The sequence below is a fragment of the Poromitra crassiceps genome, assembly GCF_964638095.1.
Source record: "Poromitra crassiceps genome assembly, chromosome: 1".
NCBI classification, from domain to species: domain Eukaryota; kingdom Metazoa; phylum Chordata; class Actinopteri; order Beryciformes; family Melamphaidae; genus Poromitra; species Poromitra crassiceps.
Genome location: NC_139623.1, coordinates 71,571,349 through 71,599,254, shown reverse-complemented (window position 1 = coordinate 71,599,254; position 27,906 = coordinate 71,571,349). Strand labels below are relative to the sequence as shown.

At 43.9% G+C, this 27,906-nt stretch overlaps 1 protein-coding gene across 2 annotated transcripts; it reads right to left on the bottom strand.

The window, feature by feature from the left end:
• Window positions 1–230: 230 nt before the first annotated feature.
• Window positions 231–27,594, bottom strand: LOC310781753 (methyltransferase-like protein 27). 2 transcript variants are annotated; one of them, XM_083642370.1, is made up of 8 exons: window positions 27,514–27,594; window positions 26,463–26,719; window positions 25,310–25,446; window positions 24,553–24,681; window positions 23,864–23,999; window positions 22,896–22,988; window positions 1,967–2,197; window positions 231–819 (listed from the first exon to the last, which is right to left on the bottom strand). In XM_083642370.1, exons 3-7 carry the CDS (start codon window positions 25,427–25,429, stop codon window positions 1,995–1,997), a joined length of 681 nt encoding a protein of 226 aa, XP_083498496.1. In that variant the 5' UTR covers window positions 25,430–25,446; window positions 26,463–26,719; window positions 27,514–27,594; the 3' UTR covers window positions 231–819; window positions 1,967–1,994. The 2 variants fall into 2 exon arrangements, with proteins under 2 accessions (XP_083498496.1, XP_083498495.1); XM_083642369.1 differs by lacking the exon at window positions 26,463–26,719.
• Window positions 27,595–27,906: the final 312 nt, after the last annotated feature.

Below are 27,906 nucleotides of genomic sequence, written 5' to 3'. Positions count from 1 at the left end.
CGCGGTTGCCCCCAAACCCCCGCCCCTGGGAGGGGGCCCCTAATCTATATCCTGCTTAGGGCCCCCAGATGGCTAGGGCCGGCCCTGTTCCCACACACGCCGACTAGTCTCTATAACAGTATATAATAGTGACAAACCCAAAATCTTTCTTTTACTATTTTTAATGAATAAAGATTCCACATCAAATTCTAATCTACAACATAACGTGTCGCTCCCAACACACTGACCACGTTTACAATATAAACATTTCTAACATTAGAGAGCAGTTTGGCTTTTGGACTGAATAGTGAAGAGAAACATTCATTTAACTAATTTTAATTAGGAGGATTTCAAGTCTCAAGTAAATTATACTTCTGTAGCTGCATGGTAGATGTCTGTGGCAGTGTGAGCATTTATGGTTCTGCATCAGTGATTGTGCGCCTAGACCTCCCAAACACCAGAGGGCAGTGGCGTGCTTGGTTACACAGAATCGATCTTTACATTCTCTGAAACTCGCCTTGAAGGATTTATAAGTACAGTATTTATCATCTTTATAATTTGGCGATGAGGTGTCGTACAAATCCATATATCTGCAAATCTCCTCAACTCTTCTCTCTTTGATCTGCTCCATTATCTTCCCTATTGTCAGGCATCAATCAGATACGGGATGCAGAAATACAAAGCCAGCCGATCAATCACAGTTCTTGGAAAATGGACTGCATTTATATACATGTAGCGCTTTACAATTCACACATTCATGAACACATTCGGGAGCAATTTGGGGTTCAGTATCTTGCCCAAGGACACTTCGGCATCATGGGCGGAGTTAATGGGGGGGGCCTAAAAAAAAGAAAGAAAACAAATTGCTCACCATTGTAAATCTCAATCTCACTGTCTGGCTGGATATGATCATATAATTTATATCCACTTTGACAAGAATCACAGGTATCTCTTTGCTAAAGCTATGACAGAGGGGCCTCTGACAGGGCCTTGCTGCAGCCACCAAAACTCATTGTCTTTCATACTCATCTTATGTCATCTTTCCAAAAAAGCCCTTTTCACTGTTGCTTTTGACCTATACTATTTCTCTCTCTCTCTCCCTCTCTCTCATCTATTTTAATATTTTATTATTATTATTATTATTCCCCCCCCCCCCAGATTTTTTATCCCATTTGTATCCCCCATTAGTGCTAGTTTAATTTATTATCCTGGTTGCTACTCCACCCTCTGCCGATCTGGGGAGAGCCGAAACTGGCTCCATGCTTCCTCCGAGACATGGGCAGTTAGCCAGCCGCTTCTTTTCACCTGACAGAGGAAGCTTCACCGGTAGGACATAGCACGTGGGAGGTTCACGCTATTCCAACCAGTTCCCCTCGAATTTTCTCTCTTTATTAAAGTTGTTTTATCCTGTATTTGTAAAGTGTCTTTGAGCACGGTTGGTCAAAAGCAACAGTGAACAGTGAAGCACTATATAATATCCATTACATTACTAAACATACAATAATGAGTATTAATGTTCTGTAATTCTACTCATATTCTAATATTTCTTATATTTCCATCTTATTAAACAAAAATTAGAGAGAGACCATGATGATGCCAGCCTTAAAATGAGATATTCCTCTAAATCTGGCTTCAAACGGGCAACATTTCAAATGTAAAACAGCCTGATTTTGTGTGTGTCTCCTGCAGAGGTCCCCCCCCCCAGAGCTAAGGGTCAAGCTCCGCCTATGTTCGGCATGTAGGGCCGGTGGAGCCGGGGATCGAACCACCGACCTTCTGATTGGTGGACAACCGCTTTACCTCCTGAGCCACAGCTGCCCCCCTTGCAGTTGTGTGTCTCCCTACGTGCAGTTACAGTTTTGGAGAGCAGCTACGGCATAGCTAGATCAGTAGACTAAGTGACGAACAAAATCAAAAATTCTCAAGACACTTTCATTGATAAATTATCTCAGCGTTACCTATCTCTTTCCATCATTTTGAGTTGTACCTTTGTTGGGCTGATTGTGGCCCCTGTGCTACAGCGTCTTGTAGAGGTAGACAGAGCCAGGTATGTATCCCTCTTCCTTCTCTGAAACTGCTCTCTCCCATTCCTCCACCTCGGTGACCTCCACGCGACCCCAAATCCCCTCTTCCTCCATCCGATTCAGCTCACACTCCAAAGCTGCTTTGTATTCCAAGTTGTCGTGGTTACTTCTGGTTGTCATGCAAACGTAGCCTCCTAGTGGGAACAGGCACAGTCAATCAGTAAGTTTACACGCACAGTCAAGTCGAGCTATGGTTATAGCTTGATTAGGCTATTTACTCAGACTACTGTCCTTGTCCAAGTATACATGCAATCCAATTCTAACAACTGGTAGCAGCAAGTCTCTTAATAATGCAGCTATTTCATTAAAAAAGATGATATAATTATACAAACGTTTCCCCTCGAAACCATCACTTCTGGCCCATATAATAGTGTGGCAGTGTGTTTATGTTGAGAGATGCTGCGCCCTGTGTGTATTTTAGTGATAGGACATTGTTTTGCTGTGTTTATGTGGTCGAGCGAGGTTGTGTTTATGTGGAGAGAGAGAGCGTCGATAAACCGTTCAAACGTAGGGATGGTCACATAACACAAAGCTGCCCTTGTGAGCTCAATACAGTTGAAACTAAGATATTCCATTAAAACATTTTTTTTCTAGACACAGATTTAGCTCTACATCAACGAACTTCACATTTAGCTTTAGCTAATCGCTCTCTGGCCGCTAACATAACAGTTTTACACGCTGTTCGACTTCCGGGTCAAAGAGCGTTAGCGCAGCATGCGCTGATCGCCTCGTCTAGGTCTAGTATACATGCAGGAGTAAATCGACTTCCAATCGCATTATCTGGGTGTGTTAGTCTTTAGACTTTTATAACTTCGATTTCAGTCGAGCTAACATGTTTACATGCATTTCAAAAGTCCAGTTTTAGGCGGACTAATGCAATTTTTTTTAAGTGCATGTAAACGTACTGAATGTGATAACAACAGCAGTGCCACCACCTAAAGTGAAGTCACAGATTTATTATCTTAGATCAAAATACAGCTTTCCAAAGGTGGAAAGAGTACTGACAAATCCTACTCAAATACAAGTATTGTTACTTTAGTGAAAATTAACTCAAGTACCAAATTACTCAAGTAAGAATAAAAAAAAGTAGCCTATGTAAAAATACTCAAGTAAAAGTAGATTTGCGTTCCTTTAAAAATGTTTTACATTTTAATTATTTACCCTACTAACTACATTTCACACATCCAACACGTTACCAGTGTTCCCTAAGCTGTCCCTGTCTTGGTATGTCTTGTCTTTCATACTGAACAGCTCATTCAGATGCAGCCATGGATGCTCAGTTTGGTGATTCTCTGCTTTGCCTGACGACCTAGAGCTGCTGGTAGCAGCAGCAAAATCACAATCACATACATCCATTTAGCTATCAGCAGTGTCAAATGAAACTGACATTTCTGAAGTAATGTGACGATGGGGATCATTACAATTTGATCGTCTACACCTGTCTAATTCAACTGGCCAGTCTGGAGCTCGATTTAATTTAATTGACCACTGCACTAAATGAGCCACCAGTTTGGGTGCCCTAAATGCGGAAGTGATTCTGGATGGTTAGCGAGCAGTCCCAATGCTACCGTGCTGTTTTTATAATGCAGTGTGCAAAACAAAAGTCTGAATTTACTCATTTATGCAGTGTACATTACTCAATTAAGAGTAAAAGTATAGCATTATAAAAAATACTTAAAAAAAGTACAAATCTTCAAACAACTACTCAAGTACTTGTAGCTTTATTTTAATGTTGTAGGTCCAACTGTTCCATATAGTGTTGGGGAGTTAAACTCTAAATATGCATCCTATTTTATGAGCTCATCATATGTTTTGCATGTAAAACCTTGTTCTGCAAAGTAACTAGTAACTACAGTCATCAGATGTAGTGGAATAAATGTCCAAGATTTCCCACTGAAATGTAGTGAGGTAAAAGTATAAAGTCTCACAAAATGGAAATACCAGAGGTGCCAGTACCTCAAAACAGTACAGTGGTACTTAAGGTGCACTTAGCTCCTTTTCTTCTGGGTCAAGAGAGAACATAAGTTTATGAATATAACCCCAGTTTTATGAATAAGGTGAGTGAGGTTCTCACTATGGGGACAGACCCCTCTGGACCCCTGACAGAAGCACTATTTTTTATTTCTACACCAATATCCTCATATTGGGGTGGGAGGAATAAACATTTTCTCCCTCCGCCGCTAGGGGTGCTAGCCCTGCCCTATATATATAAATACAGTAGGGGCAGCGGGGCGGGATATCGCCATTCTTAATGAGCCTTCTTCTCGCCCACCCTGGCAAGAAGGGTTGTCTGGTGAGAACCTCACTCACCTTATTCATAAAACCGGGGTTATACAGTATTCATAACCTTATGTTTTATTATCATATGGATTGTGAGGTTCTCACTGTGGCATTTGGGAGCTCCCGTATGCCAGACAGTTCATCGCTCTGACCTAGAGTGAAGTTGCCAGGCTCCGTAACTGTGCCAGTGGGGGGCGCAGTTTGTGTAGCACTCCCCAGGAACATGCATTCAACTCTATGGGAAACGAGCCAACTTCTCTCTCGGTCTATGTCTTAAATAAACACTTTCCAAATGAGTTTATGGTCTGAAAAAACATTTCAAGTCTTTTTCATGCTCTCACGCGCTCCGTTTTCTAAATTATAGCCCCATTTCGAGGAAAATAGACGGCAAACATCGGATAATAAGAGCAGTAATACTTCCGACCGGTAGAGGCAGCAACCTAGCAAGCAAGCAAATTAAGCAAATTATCAGAAAATAGCGTTACTTTATGATATTTTAATAATGTTAGTAGACACACGTAACTGCATAGATACCATACATGTAATGTTCATAACATGGAGGACCATTTAACGTTATCTATTCACCTTATGTAGCCACGCCCATTTGACCCGGTTGTGTGGTCGTGTGACGACTTCCGGCAAAAAAAAAAGAAAAAGAAAATGGCTGGCTGCTCCAATATCATCCAACTCTAAATTAACTAATAATTTAGCCAATTCTATGTAACATACCAAATAAAAGCAAACAGCAATGTCTAAGAATGCAATGCCATGTAACTGGCTCCTTAATTTTCGCATTCCAGGGAATTACGTTAACGTCTGCAGGTCTTATAGACGTAAGTGGCTCGAGATGCGCTCGGAGGAGAGAAAACCATCTGAAGTTTTCTTTGTTGGAGTCCAGGTATGTTCTACAAGAAAGTGCTCGTCATTGTCGACGATAACGTTATCTGACCTGGCTAACAGTGGATACTCGCTTGCTTGCTGTGTACCGAGCTCAAAGTAGTAGGCTACGTTCTTTGTTTTACCCCCTGCACTGTCCGCTACAAAAACAACTCTTCTTCTTTGAGGTTCTTTTATATTTCGCGCCGTGACCGCCGGAAGTGTTAGCACGACCGTTAGATAAAGCCTTAAGCCTTCTTCTCTGTATTCAGACCCGAATTATAAACCGGAAATGTTATAAATATAGTCACGTTATAAACAACCAACCAACGCTGGGGGTCCATATGGAAACAGTGTTACTCGAAATGGTTAAAAGTTCAATCAATTTGTCATGTCATTCAGTGGCGTTTTACTGCCATGTAAAGTAACTAGCTAGCATTAGCCACAGTAGCCGACTACCCATAATGCATTACGGTAAGTAAGTAAGTAAAGTTTATTTATATAGCACTTTTCACAGACCAGAGTCACAAAGTGCTTCACAAGATCAAAAGTTAAAAACAGGTACAAGAATCAAATATTTACACACATGAACAAGACACAACTAAAATACAATGATACATAGCTTAAACAAAAGCCACACTAAACAGGTGGGTCTTTAGCTGCTTTTTGAAAATGTCAATGGATGCAGCAGATCGTATGGACAGAGGAAGGGCGTTCCAAAGCCTGGGAGCTACAGATTGAAAAGCTCTATCGCCTTTGGTGATAAGAGAGACAGGGCAAATTCGGAAACTCCCCCGGCAGCCGCTAGGGGCAGCCGCCCCCCTCTCCCCGTACTTCCGTGTAGAATTAATCCATTCAACCAATCAACGATGAGCAGGAAGCGGGAGATTCAAGCCTCATTTTCTGCTATTAAATCCCAATCAGCTCGCATCGTCCAGATTTATATATACAGTCCATGGTTCCAAGACCGCTTGTGCCAGGCACAGGGCTGAGATGTCCAGACTATAGAACTGAACAAAAGCGAGGGGCGAGGTCCAACTCACCGTCGCACAAATGTCCTGGATAGGCACTCCCTTGAAGAGGGCCTAGGATAAAGACATCGCCTCCTGCAGTGGTTCAAATGGGGGGCCCTTAAAGTCGAACTGAACCCGTTCGTCACGTGCGTCGCAGTCCGTTTCAGACTGAAAACATAACTTGTCTGAGATGACAGGTTGAGAGGTGGGTCATAGTAATATGTTGATGATTTTATTTGAGAATTCTGGGGACTGGATTGGGCTTTGGCCAATCCTGGCGTGTTCCGCCTCCAAATCGAGTGGGATTCAGCGTGTTGTGGCGCTCTCCTTGGGAAGAGCCTGCTGACGCGAGGTTAGTGGCTGAGTGGAGCTCAGCGAGCCGCAGGCAGCCAGCTGCCTTCGAGACAGTACCGTTTTTGTTTTTTGTTCATGTTTCATACAATTGGCCAAGTTAGTAGTTAGTTTATGGGATAGGAATTCTGCCAGATGACAGGCACTAGGCGCCATTTTCTCTTTCTTTTGGAAGAGAAAATGATCCTGAAATGAAGATTTGATTGACAGCTGCCATGTCGTGATATGATTGGTTGAAATGGGGTAGAAATTTGATAGTACTAGGTGATGTCAGCAAACTGTAGATTACGGTTAATCAATGAAATCTTTAAAAATGAACTTTTGATGTGAAAAAGTGTGAAAAACTAAAGAAATTAGATTGTTGTGATTTCTTTTTGCATACATTAATAAATAGGTACACTGCATACCCAGGTATTTGAACTAAAAGAAAAGAAAAGTCATTTTTGGGTTCAGCTCGACTTTAAGCCCCTGTAGAACCACAGCCAAATCCCACGAAGGCACCGGGGTCCTGGATACAGGGAGGTTCCTGCAGGCCCCTCTCATAAAAGTGTGCACCAGATTGTTGTGGCAGATGTTTGACCTCCAAAAGCAGAATGGCCAGCCAATAAGACTGCCAGGTAGAGCTTTAATGTGGAAAAGGCGCTGCCCTCATCAATTACATCCTGAAGATAAGATACTAAGATACTATATGTTTTATGTGAGGACCACAATGGAAATAAGCCTTCGGGCTTTTTTGTGTTTTTATCTTCTGTGATTGATATATTGTCTGTTCTTTCATTACTATATGTACTGTTGTATTATTTTATTTTTATCACCAAATAAATTCATTCATTCATTCATTCATTCAACCACATTGGCTTTCTCAGGACAGAGATAAGGAGTGTGCCCCTATTTTTGGCACCAATTTTGGAAAAGCTTCCAACCTGTGACCATAAGGTTCTGGTGGAAGGAGCCCTTTGGTTCTGGATAATGGCAAGCACCCTAGGGGGGGGGGGGGGGGGGGGATCTAGCCACTCAGTGGGCAGGCCCAGAGAGCCAGGCTCTCTGGATATAGGTTGAACACCATCCCCCCCTGACTGAGACAGCAGGTTGCTGTACGTCAGATAAGATTTCTGCCAGCCAGTGCATTGCTGGCCACAGCTGAGCTATCAGAATGAGTGTGCTCGTCCTCGCTCACTCTGGACAGAGTGGGAGGAATCAGCGATATACATTAATAGGTGGGGGGACACGTAAATCAGCTCATGTGGCCATGTGGCGTGCACTAGTGTGTCTACGCCCAGGGGGCCAATCCCAGCTGCTGATGGAGAAGAACAATTCACATAGAGACACTGCGTAACGCGTCATCATTCAGAAGCCACGCCCGAAGACGGGGGAAAACAGAAAGCCTCCCTCCAATCCTGGCGTTCTCCTATGTCACGTGCACGGTTGCACAAAAAGATTGTATATACGGAAGATGAACACTCCAACTTACTTCCTTGACAGCTAGATCCACATTTTTCTTCTCGCCAATTCTCAATGGCTTCCTTGTTTTGCTCAGGAGTACAAAAAAACTTTAACTGGCGATTTTTTACATTTGTTGTGTGCGCAGCCTACCACACAACAGCTTTTAGCTATGTTTAATTCAAGGAAAATGACGCTGGTGTGTGGAAATGAACGGAGCTTTTCCCCCGGGGTGGGCGTGGCCTATTTCATGCAGTGTCTCTATTGAGTGATCTCCCTCGTCCAAAATAGGTCCACCGTGGCCCTGCCGTAGCGTGACCAGTGACCATCATATATCTGCTTTGCAAATGAGGCAGGCGGCATTCCCTTTGAACTTGACGAAAAAATAATCACTCTCCCACTTCTCCTGAAACTGTCCGTGCTCGTCATCAACCTTTCTTTTGCCTTTTGACAGCAACATGTTCACTTCTCAACAAAAGACAAAATTTCAGCGTGCAAATGTTTTTCTTTCCACTTGGTTTTTCACTCGGGTGAGCCGAATCACCAGCTAATGAGGTGGATTTGACATGCAGTGATGATCCCGCTGGCCTGGAGTGTGAAGCTGTGTTGCCAGATACTGCCGACGGTTTCCAGCACAAAGAGTTCAAAAACCGCCAAAATGCACACAAAACAGCCCCAGGAACTAACACATCTATGTAAATTGATCTGGCAACCCTGGTGTGAAATGCGACTCGTCTGCATGAAGGCAGCGCCTCGTCCACGCGCCTCGGGAGCGCGCTCTGTGTTTTACAACGAGCGAAGGTGCGGGCCTGATTTCACTATAACTTCATATCAAGTGGCGGGCCGTATGAAATCGTTTTAGGGGCCGTGTCTGGCCCGGGGGCCGTGAGTTTGAGACCCCTGCTCTAGAGCATTATCTCCACCTTAAGCCTTTGGCATAGTCTTCGCGCCCAGCCAAGCGCATAGGGCGCGTGGCGATTTTGACGTCATCGCACTGGGCGTGTTGGGGGGCGAGGCCTGAGCGCGGCGTGGCACGTCCATGGAGATTTTTCTATCAGCCCGTTGGGTTTTGCTGCCTGTGCCTGTGAGATCTCCGTGGTAGGCTATCAGCGGATATCTGCTGTGATTGAGTCCTCACCATCCTCATTGTCGTAAAGTCGCCTTCGAAGCATGACGTTCGATTATAACGAACTAGTTGTGTGGCTTAGCCTTCCCAAATGTTGAGGGTCGTTTTCTAGGATTTAATACATAGAATTGGGAACGTTACATTCAATTTCATTCAGACTGCCTGGCACTAATCGCCGCCATTTTCCCCTGGAGCTTCCACAGGAGGAGGGGGGTGGGAGGAGCGAGCTGCGCACTGACTATGTTCTGTTTTGGCCCGCGCAGAGTGCGCGCACCCTCCGAGGAGCCCCGCCTCCAGCGCGTGCGCGAAGAGTATGCCAGACGCTTTAGACCTGAATGAACTATGCCCCCTACTGACTTTCTTGTACAATTAACAGAGTGGACACTAAACAACAATGTTTTCCTTTTTCAGGACAAACTCTACCGACAACAAAAAGGCACTGCTATGGGTGCAAGTTTTGCCCCCAACTATGCCAATTTATACCTCGGACTGTGGGAAGAAAAGTGTATACTCTGTTGGCATTTCCTGCCACACCTTGTTTGCATTGCAGTTTTTCCCTTGTTTGTCACCCTGATGAAGGCCTGTGTGCCGTAACGCGTCGCTGCATTTTTAATTCTTGCTACTATGCATTAGATATTTAAATAAGAAGGTAATTTACCTGAAATAATCTTGTAAACTAAAATGTACCAGTGTTGAAGCCTGCGCAAAGTAAAAGATGACCATCCTACCATGCTGTACAGGGTACAATGATGGGTCGCTTGTTGCAGTTGCTCCGCTCGTTTTGCGCTCTTTTGTAATTATATTGTAATGATCGCTCTTTTTCTAACGTCTATTGCATTTTATTGCATTTTTGACTGTTTTACATTTAGTACTGTGTGATACTGTGTTATGCTATGTTGTGTTATGTGGATATTTCATGCCTGAGTGCGAGCAACTGTAACTTGTCCCAATTTCCCCCCGGGGATCATTAAAGTCTTTCTGATTCTGATTCTGATAGTTACATACGTCAATGCTGAATGATACAGACGATCAAGTTTGGACAAGATGGAGGCTGAGGCAAACCTGTATATGGTCACTTTACACTCCCAGCTCCAAGAAGCAATTTTCTGAAAATTACCATTATATATAGATCAATAGCACTCTGGAACTCTCTGCCAAAGGACATCATATCTACTGTTAACAATAAAACTACTTTTAGAAAACTAACAAAGCAATACCTTGCCAAATAGCTGTTATCAATCTGTTCAGTGGTCTATTTCATGTTTTTTTCTCTGTCTAGTGTGTTTAATTGTACTGTTATCTGTTAACACGTCATTTCATATTTTCACTCAGTTGTATATCTGTTGACCTTATTAGTTTGTGTTGTTTACAATCAGTGTGTCTAATTGTCTTTTTATCTTATGTTGAGTCTATTTTATTTTTATTTTTGTATTATATGTTTGTATTTTCTATGTCCAGGACCCCAGGAAGGTTAGAGGTGCATGCATGTCCTTCTAAGGTAGTCTGGAAGAAGCAGGTTATTCCTAAGGCGTGGCGTAGAGCAGGGGGAATCTTCATTCCTAAAGAAAGGGACTCGTTAGAGATAAGTCAGTTTAGACCTATCAGTCTACTTAATGTTGAAGGGAAGGTTTTCTTTAGTGTTGTGGCACAGAGGCTGTCTAGTTATCTAGAAAAGAATAGGCTAATAGATACTTCGGTGCAAAAGGCTGGAATTCCCGGCTTCTCCGGGTGCTTAGAGCACACCAGCATGATCTGGCACCAAATCCAGTCAGCTAGGCGTGAGAAGAGAGACCTGCATGTAGTATTCTTGGACCTGGCTAATGCTTTCGGGTCAGTGCCGCATAGTCTGTTATGGGAGGCCTTTGATTTCTTTAGAGTGCCAGGTAGTATAAAGAGCTTAGTTAAAGCCTACTTCTTAGATATTCAACTCTGCTTTACCACAGCAGAGTACACTACAGCTTGGCAGCAGCTGGAGATAGGCATTATGGCAGGGTGTACAATTTCCCCATTAGCTTTTACCATGGCAATGGAGATCATTATTAGGGCTTCAAAATGGGTAGTGGGTGGAGAAAGGCTGCAGGGAGGGCTGCGGCTCCCTCCAATTAGGGCATACATGGATGACATGACGACTATGACGTCAACCGCTCCATGTACTAGCAGATTGTTGGATAAGTTAAATAGTAATCTGCAGTGGGCTAGAATGAAAGTGAAGCCAAGTAAGTCCAGGAGTATTTCAATCATTAAAGGGAGGGTAGTAGGTAAGAAGTTTGTTATAAATGATGAGGTGGTGCCTACAGTGTTAGAGAAACCAGTCAAGAGTTTGGGAAGATGGTATGATGCAAGTCTCAGTGATAAGGGACAGTTTGAGGAGGTGAGGCAGGAAATGATTCAAGGTATTTCAAGTATAGACAAGTCAGGGCTCCCAGGAAAGTTAAAGTTGTGGTGTTTGCAGTTTGGATTGTTGCCTCGGTTGATGTGGCCACTGACAGTGTATGAGGTTCCCCTTTCAAAGGTAGAAAAGCTAGAAAGGATGATTAACTCATTCATTAGAAAATGGCTCGGAGTCCCACGCTGCCTAAGCAGTGTAGCCTTATATGGGAAAGGCATATTGGAATTGCCATTATCTAGCCTGACAGAGGAGTTCAAGTGTGCTAAGGTTAGACTGGAAATGACTCTGACTCAGTCAAAGGATCCAGTGGTTAGGAGTGTAGCGCCCACAGTTAAAACAGGGAGGAAGTGGAACCCAAAGGAGGCAGTACAGCAAGCACAGTCAGCTCTTAGACACAGGGATATCATAGGTCAGGTGCAGCATGGGCGTGGAGGCTTAGGGTTGTGCATAGGGAAACCTGTGTGGAACAAGGCATCAGTAATAGAAAAGAGGAAGATGGTAGTTGAAGAAGTACATAGGCAAGAGGAGGCAGTAAGATGTACTAAGGCAGTGTCACAGGCAAAGCAAGGACAGTGGGTGAACTGGGAGAGTGTAGAGAAGAGAAAGTTGAAGTGGAGAGAGTTGTGGAGCATGGAGGCCAGCAGAATTAGATTTATTCTAGGGGCTACTTATGATGTGCTGCCATCTCCCCAGAACTTAAATCAGTGGTTGGGCGAGGATGGTGCCTGCCCGTTGTGTTCTAGTGTATGTACATTGAGGCATATACTGTCAGGGTGTAAGGTCAGTCTCTCCCAGGGGCGATACACCTGGCGTCACAACCAGGTGTTGAAATGTTTGGCAGCTGCAGTTGAGGAAAAGCGGCTAGAAGTAAATTCTCTAGTTGCTAGCAAAGAGACTAGACAGATCAAATTTGTACGTGAGGGAGAAAAGATTAGACCAATTAAGGTCAGGCACAAGTTAGGGCAGCTAAGTGTAGGTGGAGCCTGGGAAATGAGGGTTGACTTGAATGAACAGCTAGTCATCCCAGCATATATAGTTAGCACCCGGCTACGTCCGGACTTGTTACTGTGGTCTGAGGTAGAGAAGAGAGTTTATTTTATCGAACTCACAGTCCCGTGGGAAGATCGAGTTGAGGAGGCTTATGAGCGCAAGAAAGCTAGGTATGCTGAAATGGCAGCAGAGGCAGAGCAGCGAGGTTGGAGGGCTCGAGTGCGGCCTGTAGAGGTGGGCTGCCGTGGTTTTGTGGCAAAGTCCGTTATTGCCTTACTAACTGAGTTGGGCATTCGGGGACGGAGCCTGAAACTTGCGGTTAGCAACATGTCTCAGGCAGCAGAACGAGCAAGTGAATGGCTGTGGATAAGGAGGAAACATGCTAGCTGGGGAGCTCGCTAAGGTCAGATTGATTGTTTGTTGTTGGTCATGATTAACGGTCCGCATCAACAGGGCTGAATCATTGACAGTAGTGGTGTAGTTAGGGATTGTTTGTTGTTGGTCATGATTAACGGTCCGCATCAACAGGGCTGAATCATTGACGGTGGTGGTGTAGTTAGGGATTGTTTGTTGGTCATGATTAACGGTCCGCATCAACAGGGCTGAATCATTGACAGTGGTGGTGTAGTTAGGGATTGTTTGTTGTTGGTCATGATTAACGGTCCGCATCAACAGGGCTGAATCATTGACAGTGGTGGTGTAGTCAGGAATGTCATACCGAACCGACCTGGATAGCTAGGCTTAGATAGTGAGGTAATATGCAGTTGTGCGGTGGTAGCATGGAGGGGGGTGTTTCCAGGACGCTGGATTACACCGTTAAGCCTTCTTGAGGTGTCGTGGGCCTAACTTAACGAAACGTCGGTGAAGGAAGGTGCCCACTTGAAAACCCCAATGACATGCTTCATACTGCTGTTGGCTAGGGTAGGTAACTGGTGATTTGTGTCTTGTTTATTAGTTTGTTAGCTTGTTTTATTCTGGATTGGGCTTCTAAATGTGTTTTTCCTCGGATTTTGGCACAAGGGATAGTAACATCTTGTCCTGTGTATTAATTAATACTAAAGCTAGCTTAGGCTAGTGACTGTTGTGAATAGTGCAGCTGACAACTAGGGAAAGACCTAGTGACAGCATGGAAAGACAGCTGACAGGAGGGATTAGACCCCATCGGGGCTGCAATGGGTTAGCTGCTCATTGTGGCAGTAGCCAAGGCCAATAGGCCATTGGTTACACCCAAACTTGCTACGAAACAGAATTATGAAAAAACACCCCTAGAGTCTGCGAGAGCGGGGGCGGAAGATGACTCACCTATGGTTGACACGGTTATTGACTCTGGAACGGACTTGACTATGAGTAGGGAAAACATGTCAGTGGAAGCCACTAGTTCAGATGTAGATGGAAAGAAGCGTCAGGTTTGCTTGTGTGGCTGGCAGAAGGTAACAACTTTGAGGGGCCTTAGAATCCATCAAGGCAGGAAGAGGTGCTTGGTAGAGGGAACACAGGGACCCCGCATTGATAATTATTTCTTAAGAAGTTTATCAAGTCAGTCGGGTGAAGTCCAGCGACAGGAAGTAACCCACAGCTCGCAGGACATCAGCACCCCTGATGTTGAGGCAGGTCCTAGCACCGAGGAAAGCAGAGAGGCCAGCCAGCCAAAAAGGGAGAAGATTAGCGGTCAGAAGCCTAGAGTTAAGTGGTCAGGTGCAGCGGAAAGTAGGAAGTGGGAAGATATCAATAGTGATTTGGTTAGGATGTTAGAGAAGCTTAAAGGAACTGCTGAGAGTAAGTTGGAGAAAATGGGAGATTGTATTTATGATTATGGTAAGGAAAGGTTTGGCGTCTTTGAGAAAAGGAAGAAACTAGAGGGTGAGGTAGTTAAATCTAGGCGCCAACAAGAGATAGATAGACTTATCCAGGAGAGAAGACAGCTTAAGAGGCAGTGGAGGAAAGCTACAGAGGTTGAGAAGGAAGGCATTGATTGCTTGCAGTCAGATGTGAGGGATCGGTTGGCAGTTTTAAGAAGAGCAGAGAGCATTAGGAAAAATAGGAAAAAGAAAGAGAGAGCTAGAATAGCATTCTATAAGGATCCATTTAGATTTGTGAAGTCATTGTTTAGTAAGGAAAAGAATGGTAGCCTTATGGTACCTAAGCAGAAGCTTGAGGAATATTTGGAGGAGGTTCACAAAGATAGGGAAAGGTTTAGAGAGATGACAGTCCCAGCTGATATTCCACCTATTGGTGAAATAGAGAGCCAGTGTGATGATAGCCCACCAAGGTGGAAAGAAGTTCAAGAAGTAGTGAGACGTGCAAGGGCCTCTTCAGCCCCGGGTCCTAATGGAGTCCCCTACCGGCTGTATAAGAGTGCTCCAGATGTGTTGCAGTTTCTATGGAAGCTGATGAAGGTAGTCTGGAAGAAGCAGGTTATTCCTAAGGCGTGGCGTAGAGCAGGGGGAATCTTCATTCCTAAAGAAAGGGACTCGTTAGAGATAAGTCAGTTTAGACCTATCAGTCTACTTAATGTTGAAGGGAAGGTTTTCTTTAGTGTTGTGGCACAGAGGCTGTCTAGTTATCTAGAAAAGAATAGGCTAATAGATACTTCGGTGCAAAAGGCTGGAATTCCCGGCTTCTCCGGGTGCTTAGAGCACACCAGCATGATCTGGCACCAAATCCAGTCAGCTAGGCGTGAGAAGAGAGACCTGCATGTAGTATTCTTGGACCTGGCTAATGCTTTCGGGTCAGTGCCGCATAGTCTGTTATGGGAGGCCTTTGATTTCTTTAGAGTGCCAGGTAGTATAAAGAGCTTAGTTAAAGCCTACTTCTTAGATATTCAACTCTGCTTTACCACAGCAGAGTACACTACAGCTTGGCAGCAGCTGGAGATAGGCATTATGGCAGGGTGTACAATTTCCCCATTAGCTTTTACCATGGCAATGGAGATCATTATTAGGGCTTCAAAATGGGTAGTGGGTGGAGAAAGGCTGCAGGGAGGGCTGCGGCTCCCTCCAATTAGGGCATACATGGATGACATGACGACTATGACGTCAACCGCTCCATGTACTAGCAGATTGTTGGATAAGTTAAATAGTAATCTGCAGTGGGCTAGAATGAAAGTGAAGCCAAGTAAGTCCAGGAGTATTTCAATCATTAAAGGGAGGGTAGTAGGTAAGAAGTTTGTTATAAATGATGAGGTGGTGCCTACAGTGTTAGAGAAACCAGTCAAGAGTTTGGGAAGATGGTATGATGCAAGTCTCAGTGATAAGGGACAGTTTGAGGAGGTGAGGCAGGAAATGATTCAAGGTATTTCAAGTATAGACAAGTCAGGGCTCCCAGGAAAGTTAAAGTTGTGGTGTTTGCAGTTTGGATTGTTGCCTCGGTTGATGTGGCCACTGACAGTGTATGAGGTTCCCCTTTCAAAGGTAGAAAAGCTAGAAAGGATGATTAACTCATTCATTAGAAAATGGCTCGGAGTCCCACGCTGCCTAAGCAGTGTAGCCTTATATGGGAAAGGCATATTGGAATTGCCATTATCTAGCCTGACAGAGGAGTTCAAGTGTGCTAAGGTTAGACTGGAAATGACTCTGACTCAGTCAAAGGATCCAGTGGTTAGGAGTGTAGCGCCCACAGTTAAAACAGGGAGGAAGTGGAACCCAAAGGAGGCAGTACAGCAAGCACAGTCAGCTCTTAGACACAGGGATATCATAGGTCAGGTGCAGCATGGGCGTGGAGGCTTAGGGTTGTGCATAGGGAAACCTGTGTGGAACAAGGCATCAGTAATAGAAAAGAGGAAGATGGTAGTTGAAGAAGTACATAGGCAAGAGGAGGCAGTAAGATGTACTAAGGCAGTGTCACAGGCAAAGCAAGGACAGTGGGTGAACTGGGAGAGTGTAGAGAAGAGAAAGTTGAAGTGGAGAGAGTTGTGGAGCATGGAGGCCAGCAGAATTAGATTTATTCTAGGGGCTACTTATGATGTGCTGCCATCTCCCCAGAACTTAAATCAGTGGTTGGGCGAGGATGGTGCCTGCCCGTTGTGTTCTAGTGTATGTACATTGAGGCATATACTGTCAGGGTGTAAGGTCAGTCTCTCCCAGGGGCGATACACCTGGCGTCACAACCAGGTGTTGAAATGTTTGGCAGCTGCAGTTGAGGAAAAGCGGCTAGAAGTAAATTCTCTAGTTGCTAGCAAAGAGACTAGACAGATCAAATTTGTACGTGAGGGAGAAAAGATTAGACCAATTAAGGTCAGGCACAAGTTAGGGCAGCTAAGTGTAGGTGGAGCCTGGGAAATGAGGGTTGACTTGAATGAACAGCTAGTCATCCCAGCATATATAGTTAGCACCCGGCTACGTCCGGACTTGTTACTGTGGTCTGAGGTAGAGAAGAGAGTTTATTTTATCGAACTCACAGTCCCGTGGGAAGATCGAGTTGAGGAGGCTTATGAGCGCAAGAAAGCTAGGTATGCTGAAATGGCAGCAGAGGCAGAGCAGCGAGGTTGGAGGGCTCGAGTGCGGCCTGTAGAGGTGGGCTGCCGTGGTTTTGTGGCAAAGTCCGTTATTGCCTTACTAACTGAGTTGGGCATTCGGGGACGGAGCCTGAAACTTGCGGTTAGCAACATGTCTCAGGCAGCAGAACGAGCAAGTGAATGGCTGTGGATAAGGAGGAAACATGCTAGCTGGGGAGCTCGCTAAGGTCAGATTGATTGTTTGTTGTTGGTCATGATTAACGGTCCGCATCAACAGGGCTGAATCATTGACAGTAGTGGTGTAGTTAGGGATTGTTTGTTGTTGGTCATGATTAACGGTCCGCATCAACAGGGCTGAATCATTGACGGTGGTGGTGTAGTTAGGGATTGTTTGTTGGTCATGATTAACGGTCCGCATCAACAGGGCTGAATCATTGACAGTGGTGGTGTAGTTAGGGATTGTTTGTTGTTGGTCATGATTAACGGTCCGCATCAACAGGGCTGAATCATTGACAGTGGTGGTGTAGTCAGGAATGTCATACCGAACCGACCTGGATAGCTAGGCTTAGATAGTGAGGTAATATGCAGTTGTGCGGTGGTAGCATGGAGGGGGGTGTTTCCAGGACGCTGGATTACACCGTTAAGCCTTCTTGAGGTGTCGTGGGCCTAACTTAACGAAACGTCGGTGAAGGAAGGTGCCCACTTGAAAACCCCAATGACATGCTTCATACTGCTGTTGGCTAGGGTAGGTAACTGGTGATTTGTGTCTTGTTTATTAGTTTGTTAGCTTGTTAGCTTGTTTTATTCTGGATTGGGCTTCTAAATGTGTTTTTCCTCGGATTTTGGCACAAGGGATAGTAACATCTTGTCCTGTGTATTAATTAATACTAATGGGGATCCTTTAATAAACTAAACTAAACTATTATCGCCAAAATCAATCTGAGAAAGAAAAAGTGCAGTAACTAAGCATTTTCTCGATACCATGGAGAAACAGGACTTAAGCCTGTACAGAAAACCTAGAGTGAATTTGAATTTCTTCACGAGGTGATCAATATGGAAATTGAAGTTTAGGCTTTTGTCCAACCAAATACCCAGGTATTTATAAGTATCGACAGATTGGATAGCGACACCACTGAAGGTATTGATGGAGAGGGTTGGAACCTTTGTTCGTGCAGAGGAAAAAATCATAGTTTTAGTTTTGCTTGAGTTTAACTCATTGAGTGCAAGCCACTTTTGGAGAACGGACGCTCCCAGTGCCAGAGTTTCAGAGCGTTTTCAGTGATTTCTCGAGGCCCACAGAATATTGTCTGATATTACTATGTAAACACCGAACACGCACAAAGAACGATGAGACTCTCTTCTATCATCTGCAAAAAAAAGTTTATTGATACCATTTTCCGTTCTTTAGTTATGAGCCGGAGAAGATAGGTTGTTTTGAGCAAAAAGACACGTTTCAAATTAGAAGCTGAGTTATTCCGCCTTTTGTGAAATGAAGCATTTCAAGCACATTCACTGAGTCTGAAGCTAATATTTTCTGATGTAGTGACGTGGTGTAGTTGTGTGGTGCCCTGCGTGCCCCACCCCCCTCTCCCCCCCTCAGCTGCAAACTCCTCCCAACACTAACACACAGCCTAACACGCACCCAGTCTATTTTCGGAGCGCTCCGTTTTTGTGCGCCGGCTCCCAGCGCGACACGGAAATGCCAAACCGGACTGCAGGGAAAGGTTTGGCCCTTCGGCGTCGGGTGCTGCCTTTCTGGCGGCTAATCGTGTGCAGAAACTATACAGCAGAGACAGACAGAGGCAGAGGGGCTCAGTTGTGGGCGCGGATTGACTGCTGTTCGCAGTCAACGTCAGCTGCAGACAGAGCAATCTATATGGCTCTGGCTGCAGCATGAGCGGTTTCTCTTTCATCACGGGGCTTTTTCCTGCTGTTTTCCGGACCTTTCTCTAATCTGGAGAGCACTGTCGCCACCTAATGAGTCCGTAAAATAGGTTATACACCTTCAATAGCTACAATATTTGTACAGGAGATGCCTGAGGCTTTGATCCACGTCCCACCGTCAAAATGCAATTGACGACAATCGTCGTCATTGGCACTCTACGTCACTAATCGAATTGACGACGATTGTCGTCATTGGCACTCAATGAGTTAAGAGCAATTTCAAATCCGATAAAGCAAGATGCAGGGTGTTAAAATCGGACTGCAGATTTGAAAAGGCAGTCTCGGCAGTGGGAGCACAGGCATACATGACTGTATCATCAGCATACAAATGGTACTTACAAAATTTGAACTTGTCACAAATATTATTGATGTAGACTAAAGAAATTATATTGCGATATACTGTATTGCAATACTCTACACATTTTTAACACCTGCAGTCGTGAAGCAGCACTCCTGAGCCAATTTATTGGCATTTCTCCACTCTACACATAATTGACTGAAAATTAAAAAATAGAGCTGAAAATACAATTCGCTGTGTACCACCCAGGTAGTGTAATAATATGTACATCACTTTATATTGATAACTTAATGCACAAATTGAGTCAAAACTACTGAGTGTTGAGTGTGTTACTGAACATACTGAAATAAAAAGTATTCTTATTGGGTCACTGAACAGACAGCTGTGCAAAAAATCTATGTGGCGATATATCACCATGGCCCCTATCGTTGCATCGGCCTAGTTTCTACGGCGAGCGCCTGGCGCAGTGGGCGTGGACCAGCGCACTTGATATCTTGGTCTTGGCGCTACACGCAGCCTAAAGCATTACAACCACGCCTTAAGCGTAAAATTATGCACCGTCATGCTCATTGGATAAGTGCAATAAACGAATCGCACGCTTGCCTTTTAAGCTCCAATTCCAGTGGTCCAGCAAAACCAGACAGAAGCCAAGCGCTCTGCCCCCCCCCCCCCCCCCCCTCCCTTCATCCAGTCTGTCTGTCTCCATATAGGCTATTATTCCATATTATTATGCTTCTCAAACCAATCTAACTGCAGTTTAAATACTGCAAGCATGTAAATACGCTACACTATAGCAAGATCAAAGTGAAAAGAATGTTCTAAAGGCATCAGCTAGAAAAATATAGCCTATCCCTATATGATGAGATTAATTTTATATTGGTGAAAGTTTGTCCAGAAAGATATCGTTTTCTCTCCCCTGCTGCAGGTAGAATGATGCACATAAATATACCCTACATTATGTAAAGTCATTGCATAAATGTGTTTTTATTGTAAAACTAAATGTGAAGTAGGGCCAAGTTATTGGAGCGGACATCACAGTATAGCACATGACAGTAGAAGCGCGTTCCGCAGCGCGTTCCGCTGTCACTTATCTAAATCACGTTAAATCCACAAGAGATATATATAGGCCCAGGAGGACATATATGTTTCACATAGGGTGGTGTATTCATTTCGATGTTTCATTTGGTCCAATATTGAAATGTGTACAATTGCAGGTTGTGTTACCATTACACATTAATTTAGATCGACCTTTTATATCTATTTCGCCTCATTTGGTTGCTATTTAGTAGCGAAATGGAGAAGCACAATGCATGCTGGGACATGCCAGGCAACTTACAACTTATTTTTCCTATATGGGAAGTGTGTTGTGCCTGTCTAAGCGAGGGAGTCAGAGAGAGAGAGAAGGGTGACAGAGAAGAGGCAGAAGAGCACTGGCGCACTGAATAGGCCTGGTTTCAGAGAGAGACAGAGAAGGGTGACAGGGGAGAGGCAGAAGAGCGCTCCTTGCAACTGGCGCACTGAATAGGCCTGGTTTTCAAAAGCGCAAAGCGCTAAATTTACGCCAGGTGGGAAGATATCATTACGCCGAGATTTAAGGCCGACACGCCCATTCTGGGACTGCGCCACGCCCATTCGGCCTAAAGCGCATTTGGCAGCGTAAAGCCATATTGATATCTTCCCGAAGCAGGCGCAAGGCACGTTTTTTTGCGTTTAAGGCCCGTTTTAGCGCCGAAGGCCTGTGGGAGAATAGGGGCCCATATCTTTCTGAAATATCGATACAGTATTGCGGAAAGAAATATTGCGATATATTGCCGTATCGATTTTATTGCACAGCCCTACTCAACAGTGTAGTCTCATTTAGCCGTTTGCTAGCTAGCCGCCCTTTTAACGGCACGTAAAAGCTTCAAAACTCATAAAAGTGGTCCTCATGTGTGAAGATTATCCTGCTGAACACTGGTTCGCGTTTGAATAAGCTTGCGTTAACCACAGACCTCATTTGAAGCATTGTGCCAAAAACCCATTCAAAAATCCAATAGGCAGAAACACTGAAGAACCGGGAAGTGTTAGCATCCATGTTTTCCGGACTCATTCCTGCGGCTCTCTATTGAGAAACGGCCAAGAAGGCTGAGAATGGCGATATCCCGCCCCTATGTATATAGAGCGGGGCTAGGGCTAGCGGAGCTAGCGAGGGAGGGAGAGAAATGTTATTCCTCCGACCACCAAATGAGGATGTTGGTGTAGAAATAAAAATAGTGCTTCTAATGTTAACATAAATTGACAACGTGTTCCATATTAATAACGTTACCGGTGGTAATATGAGCCCGCAGTCTTGTGCGACCTGGAAGTTAACGTTAATGTTACATCAATTTCGCAAATGCACGACGTCTGCCCAGCATGACGTTACTTTGCCGGACAGCTCCTTCACTGAATCACCTAAGGACTGTTAAAGTTATAAAATACACGTTACCAAACTTTGTTTTTTGTCTGAGAAGGCTGGTGGCAACACTAGGCTATGTCATCAAAATAAAAAGTCACCATGTCCGTAAACTACAGTACTGCTTGCACTCAAAACGTGTGTGTGTGACAGTGTTAATTATTACCATTATTACCTGTGTGGCTTGAAAAGGGGGGTTCAAAATAAAGTGGTTAAATGCAAACAATTTTCTCATGTTTTTTTATTTATTAATTAAATATTAAAGCAGCTACGAGCAACTTTTTCGATTGTTATTAAACAGTATAAATTTAATATCAATGCATCACATCTTACCTCTAATAGTCGACGAGACCAAAGCCGTGTGTATCTGAGATTGCTCCCTTAGGTGATTATTAAGTCTATAGTCTGTCTAAACTCGCGCCAACAGGGGGCTCTCTAGAGCGACCGGACCGGGTAACCCGGAAGTGAAACGCGGAAGTGAAACCAGGAAGTGAAACGCAGCTGCCTTTTTACGCCGTTTGCGCTGCCTAGCAACATAACATAAACAATGTGAACGCCACGCATACTCACGGGAACATCTCTCGTTATATTCTAACAGGTTTTTTGGAAGTTATTTTGTGGTTATGGCCGAAGTGGCTGCTGCAAACCGTTTCATTTCAATTCCTGATCTGCCCTGGCTACAGACACACTAACACTGGCCGATTCACTCGGGGTTCAAGCGAGACTACTCTGCGTTGGTATCGTCGACTATTAGAGGTAAGATGTGATGCATTGATATTAAATTTATACTGTTTAATAACAATCGAAAAAGTTGCTCGTAGCTGCTTTAAATATTAATTTATTAATAAATATTTTTTATTAATAAAAATATACCATTATAAATGATCAATAACTATCGATATCGAGTGATATGAAATATTTGATATCAATATACTTTTTTAACTATATCGCCCACAGGGGTGTAGTGGTAAATACAGAGGTGGGTAAGCTATCCAAGGTGAGTAGTTTACCCACCTTGTTTTCCCTCATTGATTTATATAGGTGATCTGAAAATAGGTGGGTAAACTATCTGCCTCATTTCAAAAGGTGGGTAAACTGCGTTTACTCGCGTTTACCCTCCACTACGCCCCTGATCGCCCAGGTCTAGTCCCCCCATAGTGAGAACCTCACGATCCTTATGATAATAAAACAGAAAAACAAAAACAAACATGGCAGTGAGTGAGGAGAAGAAGCCTCACCTGGTTTGGCGGCCTTGCACAGCTGTCTGACCACAGGAACAGGAACCTGACCATCGCTCAGCGCTCCGACAATCACAACCACATCAAAGGAACCTGCAGGAGGGGAGAGGACGGGCAATCAAGATGGAGATGGCTGAGCAAAAAAAAGGCAGACGACATGAAGAGAAATTTTTCATTCCACAAGGAGATATCCACCAACTGGGGGGTGGTGGGAGGGGATCATGACTACTCTTTCAAAATGATTCAAAATGCATTACAGTAAAGGTTAGATTTGGGTTACTAATCCAGTGATGAGTACGACCTTTGCTCCCTAAAAATATTTGTTTTGGGGCACAAAATCATCATGTACTTAGGCCATAGTATTCCCTAAGGCAGTGGTTCTCAAAGTGAAGACCCCCAGGGGTGCTTGAGGGGGTTCCAGGGGGTCCCCAGCAAAAAGGGTAATGATTTATTTTCACTAGAATTCCAACCATAAGTAACACAACAATGACAGAATGACTAATTGTGTTCATGGGTTTCATACACTTTCATAAAACATCTAAAAGTGTGACGACTCTCCCACTCTCCCGGCCCTAATTTGCAGGAGCCTGGTGTTGGCTAAACTAAGCTTGACAGTTAGCCTGTTAGAGAGCAGACTAGTTCTGAGGTATACTTTACCATGGTTATTGATTCATATAGCCAGGGTTATGGAATGGAACGCTCGCTTAAATGAACCAGGCTGATGGAAATAAGTCAGGCTTTTCCTTTAGCCGGCTTGATGAAATACCCCCACGGGTCTGTCTCTTGTTTTTCTCTGTAAAAGCAGACTTGTATTGTACACAGGGCACATTAGTCAAAGCGTATTTCTCCATGTCTTTCCTGGATTCATCAAATTAAAATAAACTTTTATGTATGTTTTTGTCATTAACGTGAATCTGCTGAATCACAACGATCAGTGACATACAGTATTATGTAAAACGCTGCATTACCCCATTGGACAGGTAGTGGCTCCTCTCCCAGGATGCATTGCCTGAGGTCCTGGTACAGCCCCATCTTCTTGGCCAGCTTCAGCATCCCCTCGCTTCCATCAATACCCACAAACTGTCCAAACCCATGAATTTTCATCTGTACAATAGGGACACAATTAGGTTAGGTGCAGGTCATAGCTATTGGTCAAATCAATCAAATCTGAAAAGAAAAAAAGATACAAGAAAACTGGTCAGAAATAGATCAATGTTGGTCTACTTTTTTTTTTTTTTTTTTCCAATTTTCAGAACAAAGGCAAAACAAACTCAGACACACACACAAAACAAACAAACAAACAAAAAACATATCAACATTACAATTATGGTGCTATCAGCCACCTAAGGTGCTTAAATGCTTAAATGACAAATGACAAATCAGCTGGGCCAGTTATTCATCATTTCTAATCACGTCAAAGTAGGCCAGGAAAGGGTCCCAAATAGTGGAAAACCTCCTAAGTGAGTTGGTCCTCAGGAACCTGAGTCTCTCCATACGAACAACCCAAATCGTGTCTGCCAGCCACAGTTGAAAAGAAGGTGGAGAGTGGGACTTCCACTAATGTTGGTCTACTTTTGATACAAGTTACAGTATGTATCAAAGTTATGTTTGGTCAAAGTTGTGTTTGGTCTTCTCTGTCCCAGTCTTGCCAGTTTACCTCCTTAGCCACCAGTCCAGTTCCACAGGCCACATCCAGCACTACAGCTGCTTCTCGCTCACCAGAGAAATGGGAGGAAAGACAGTTTGCTGCGAGACTCGGTGCACGGTAGTCCAGGACAGCCACATCCTATTCAAGGCAGTAAAACGCACGCGCACACACAGTCGATTTTGATACAGTTGTTGTTGCATTTTTGCCTGTACTTGATAAAGACAGGACAGATTGGGAGAGAGAATGAGGCCATTTACACCTGGCGCTAACATGTGTTTTCTGTGATCAGATTGCAATCAGATTGTGTTTTATCACTTGAAATGCCAGGTGTAAACACCCCCAAAACGCATTGAAGAAGGATTGCAATCTGATCGGGCAAACCACCTCCGGAGGTGGTCAGGGATGCATTGTGTACACATTGAACACAAGTGTAAATGCAATGTGTCCTCTCAATCTGGATACAGCAACTTTATGCGGATTGAGAGGACAACCATTTCTGCAATCTGATTGCAGAAAATGCATGTTGACGCCAGGTGTAAATGGAATCAGGCTGAAGTGATAAAATACAACCTGATTGCAATCTGATCACAGAAAACACATGTTAGCGCCAGGTGTAAATGGCCTCAGTAGTGGGTGATGACACCGTCCCAGGTCCCAGGCTGGACTCATTTGTTATTCGTTATTATTTGTTTATTTTTGCACGGTACAGTTGAAGTCCCGTTCATAAAATGTTATTGGTGGCCAACATGTACTTCAGTTTCCTCACCTGATCATAGTTCTCTGCCCAGGTGTTGTAGAAGCCAGTCTTATCTCCCGCTGCGGTGTTCTTGTGAGCCGACAAGATAACGTTTTTCACGTCTTCAAACATTTTAGTGACAGCTGACATTATACTGCACAGCTCACCTGCACACACACACACACACACACACACACACACACACACACACACACACACACACACACACAAAGCAACAATATTCAAATGCAACAGGGTGCACATCATGGAATTTATGTATTATTAGGCTGCTAGTTATGATGAAAACAAGTAACCTTTGTATAAACCTATGGAAAAGCTTTGTAAGTACACAATAATAACTGTGCAACTACAACACTGGGATAAAGCCGCTGTTATAGCTTCAGACACGCAAAGTGTCTTCAAAACCAGGGAATCAAGATAACTTGATTCACTGTGCAGTCAGTTCCATTGATAATGAATTGGAGACTGTGGGAGCCTGGACCTGTCTGACTTATATGACCTAAGGCTATGATTCTGACTAATGCTAATAATACAAACCCATAATTTCCCCTTAATCATAAGGAGGTAAAAACCAGGGAATGCATCTAGCTGGCACAGATCAATAATTAGGCGAACAGAATACATAGAAATACAAAAAATGAAATACCATAATATGGAGATGGCACATGAGAACCCGTAACCCCAAAAGGCCAGGAGAAGCAGCCAACATAAATAAATTCTACATATGAAATAGAAATGAAATGTGGCAAATGTGGAAATTACTGGCTTCCATAAGGGGACTATCATATCTTCGGATCTGCAATCGGACATGGGATACGGGTAGGAGAGCTTTTTGAACAGCGTTGCCCACCCATTCGAGGAAACGAACGCTGTGTGACGCTGACTGCTGTACGAGAATATCGGAGTAGAGTAGCAGCGTCACGTTATGGGGCTAGAGTAGCCTATACTTTTTTCCACCACTGCATATTAGATGGCAGAGTCAGCTGGTGAATTGTGAATAACCTACTTCAGAAATGTATAATTGGACACCTGACTATCTGCCATAGAAATTAAACAGTTTAAACTACTGCTGTTTATTAACCTCTATGCCATCTGCTTCAAATCCAAGCACTAGGATCCCAACAGAAGTCATTTGCAAGAGGTCTTACTATGGTCTCCTTACCTGAAACCTGGCTGAAATATGTCTAGTAGCGTTAGCAGTTCCTTCAGGAGCTGTATAGGAAGTCCTCGGGGGCGCACGTTCGGAAAGTATGTGCATGAGGGATCTCCCATAGGCGACTTTTCCAGCAGATTTTTGAGTCCTTGCAGACTTTCAGCAAGCCCACATTTATGTGTAGAGTAGACAAACTGTTCTTCTTCTTTGGTGTTTTACGGCAGTTGGCACCTTTAAGTTGCACTACTGCCTCCTTCTGGATGTATCTGTCCACACATTGTAATTGAAACTAACAGTTTCCCCCCTCCACACCAAAGCTTTCTAAACAACAACAACAACAACAACAACATGGGTCGTCTTCATGGGGACTGTCATCTCCTAACTGAGCTAGAAGCACTGCTATTTGTGCTCACATTTAAAATGTCTCAGTATGACCACATTGATTTTTGAGCAAAGGGCCGCAAAAATGTGAAATAAAATGCCACCATAGAAGAGCCACTGAATACCAACATACCTGGAGCCAAATAATCGTTAAAATTTTTCATTCAGATACTGAGCACACATCCCCATTCCATTAGCACATCCTACATTACATCATGTTGCCCTTCAGATAAATAATGACAACACACCTTTAAATCACCGTGACGTCACCATGTAAACAAATTTACTTCCGGGTACCACTTGGGGAAGGCGCCAGGTTTAAATGTGCGTGTTGTCAAATAAATGCTGTCAAACCCTCTCGTTGTTTTCGGCCGACTACTTTCAATTTAAATGGTTAAACGGTTGGTAAACATGCTTGTCAGACGTATCTAGCCTTTCTTCTGTGTTTGTTTTATGTAGTGTTAGCTAGCTAATAACGTTTGTTTGTCTGTCAAACTCGCTGTTTTTTTTGCAGACTCGTTAACATTACAGACAGAGCTACTGACGCCACGTTAATTTAATTTAGCTTCAAGTCTACTCTGGTCTGGTCCAACAGGTAAATTAGCTAGTCTGGTCTCCACTAACGTTAGTGAAAGTGTTGTTATGAATGATATTAAACAACAACACAACACGGACGAACCATTTTTGTCTTCTTTGTCTGTTTTTGTCTTCAACACGTCAGTGTGTGCCGTCCACCGCCATTATAATGTGTGGACCCAGGGGTAACCGGAAGTAAATGTAAACATCCCCGCTGATTTGGTCTATAGCCTACAGCAGAGGCACTCAGGGAAAAATAGTATTTTCCCCACTTAATTTGAGGTAATATAGTCTTTGTGACATTCTAATCCCCGATCGTGTCTGCCTGGGCTGGGCTATCAGCTAAATAACTTTGCTGAATGGATAGAACGGGGGTTTTTACCCCACCCTGACCCCGCCCCCAGCCAGGCTGAGCCAGCTGGGCGTTCCCAGACATGCCGACTGTCTCAACTACATATATTTAATAGAAAACGGTCTGGCGTAATTCGGGTAAAAG

Bases quoted from the DNA above. Each gene is read 5' to 3' on its own strand.
- LOC310781753 (XM_083642370.1), bottom strand. From the start codon at position 25,429: ATGTCAGCTGTCACTAAAATGTTTGAAGACGTGAAAAACGTTATCTTG. The intron at 24,682-25,309 runs GTGAGGAAACTG...TGCCTTGAATAG, and splicing joins GGGCAGAGAACTATGATCAG to GATGTGGCTGTCCTGGACTA. The intron at 2,198-22,895 runs GTGAGGCTTCTT...TGTTCCCACTAG, and splicing joins GTGCAAGGCCGCCAAACCAG to GAGGCTACGTTTGCATGACA.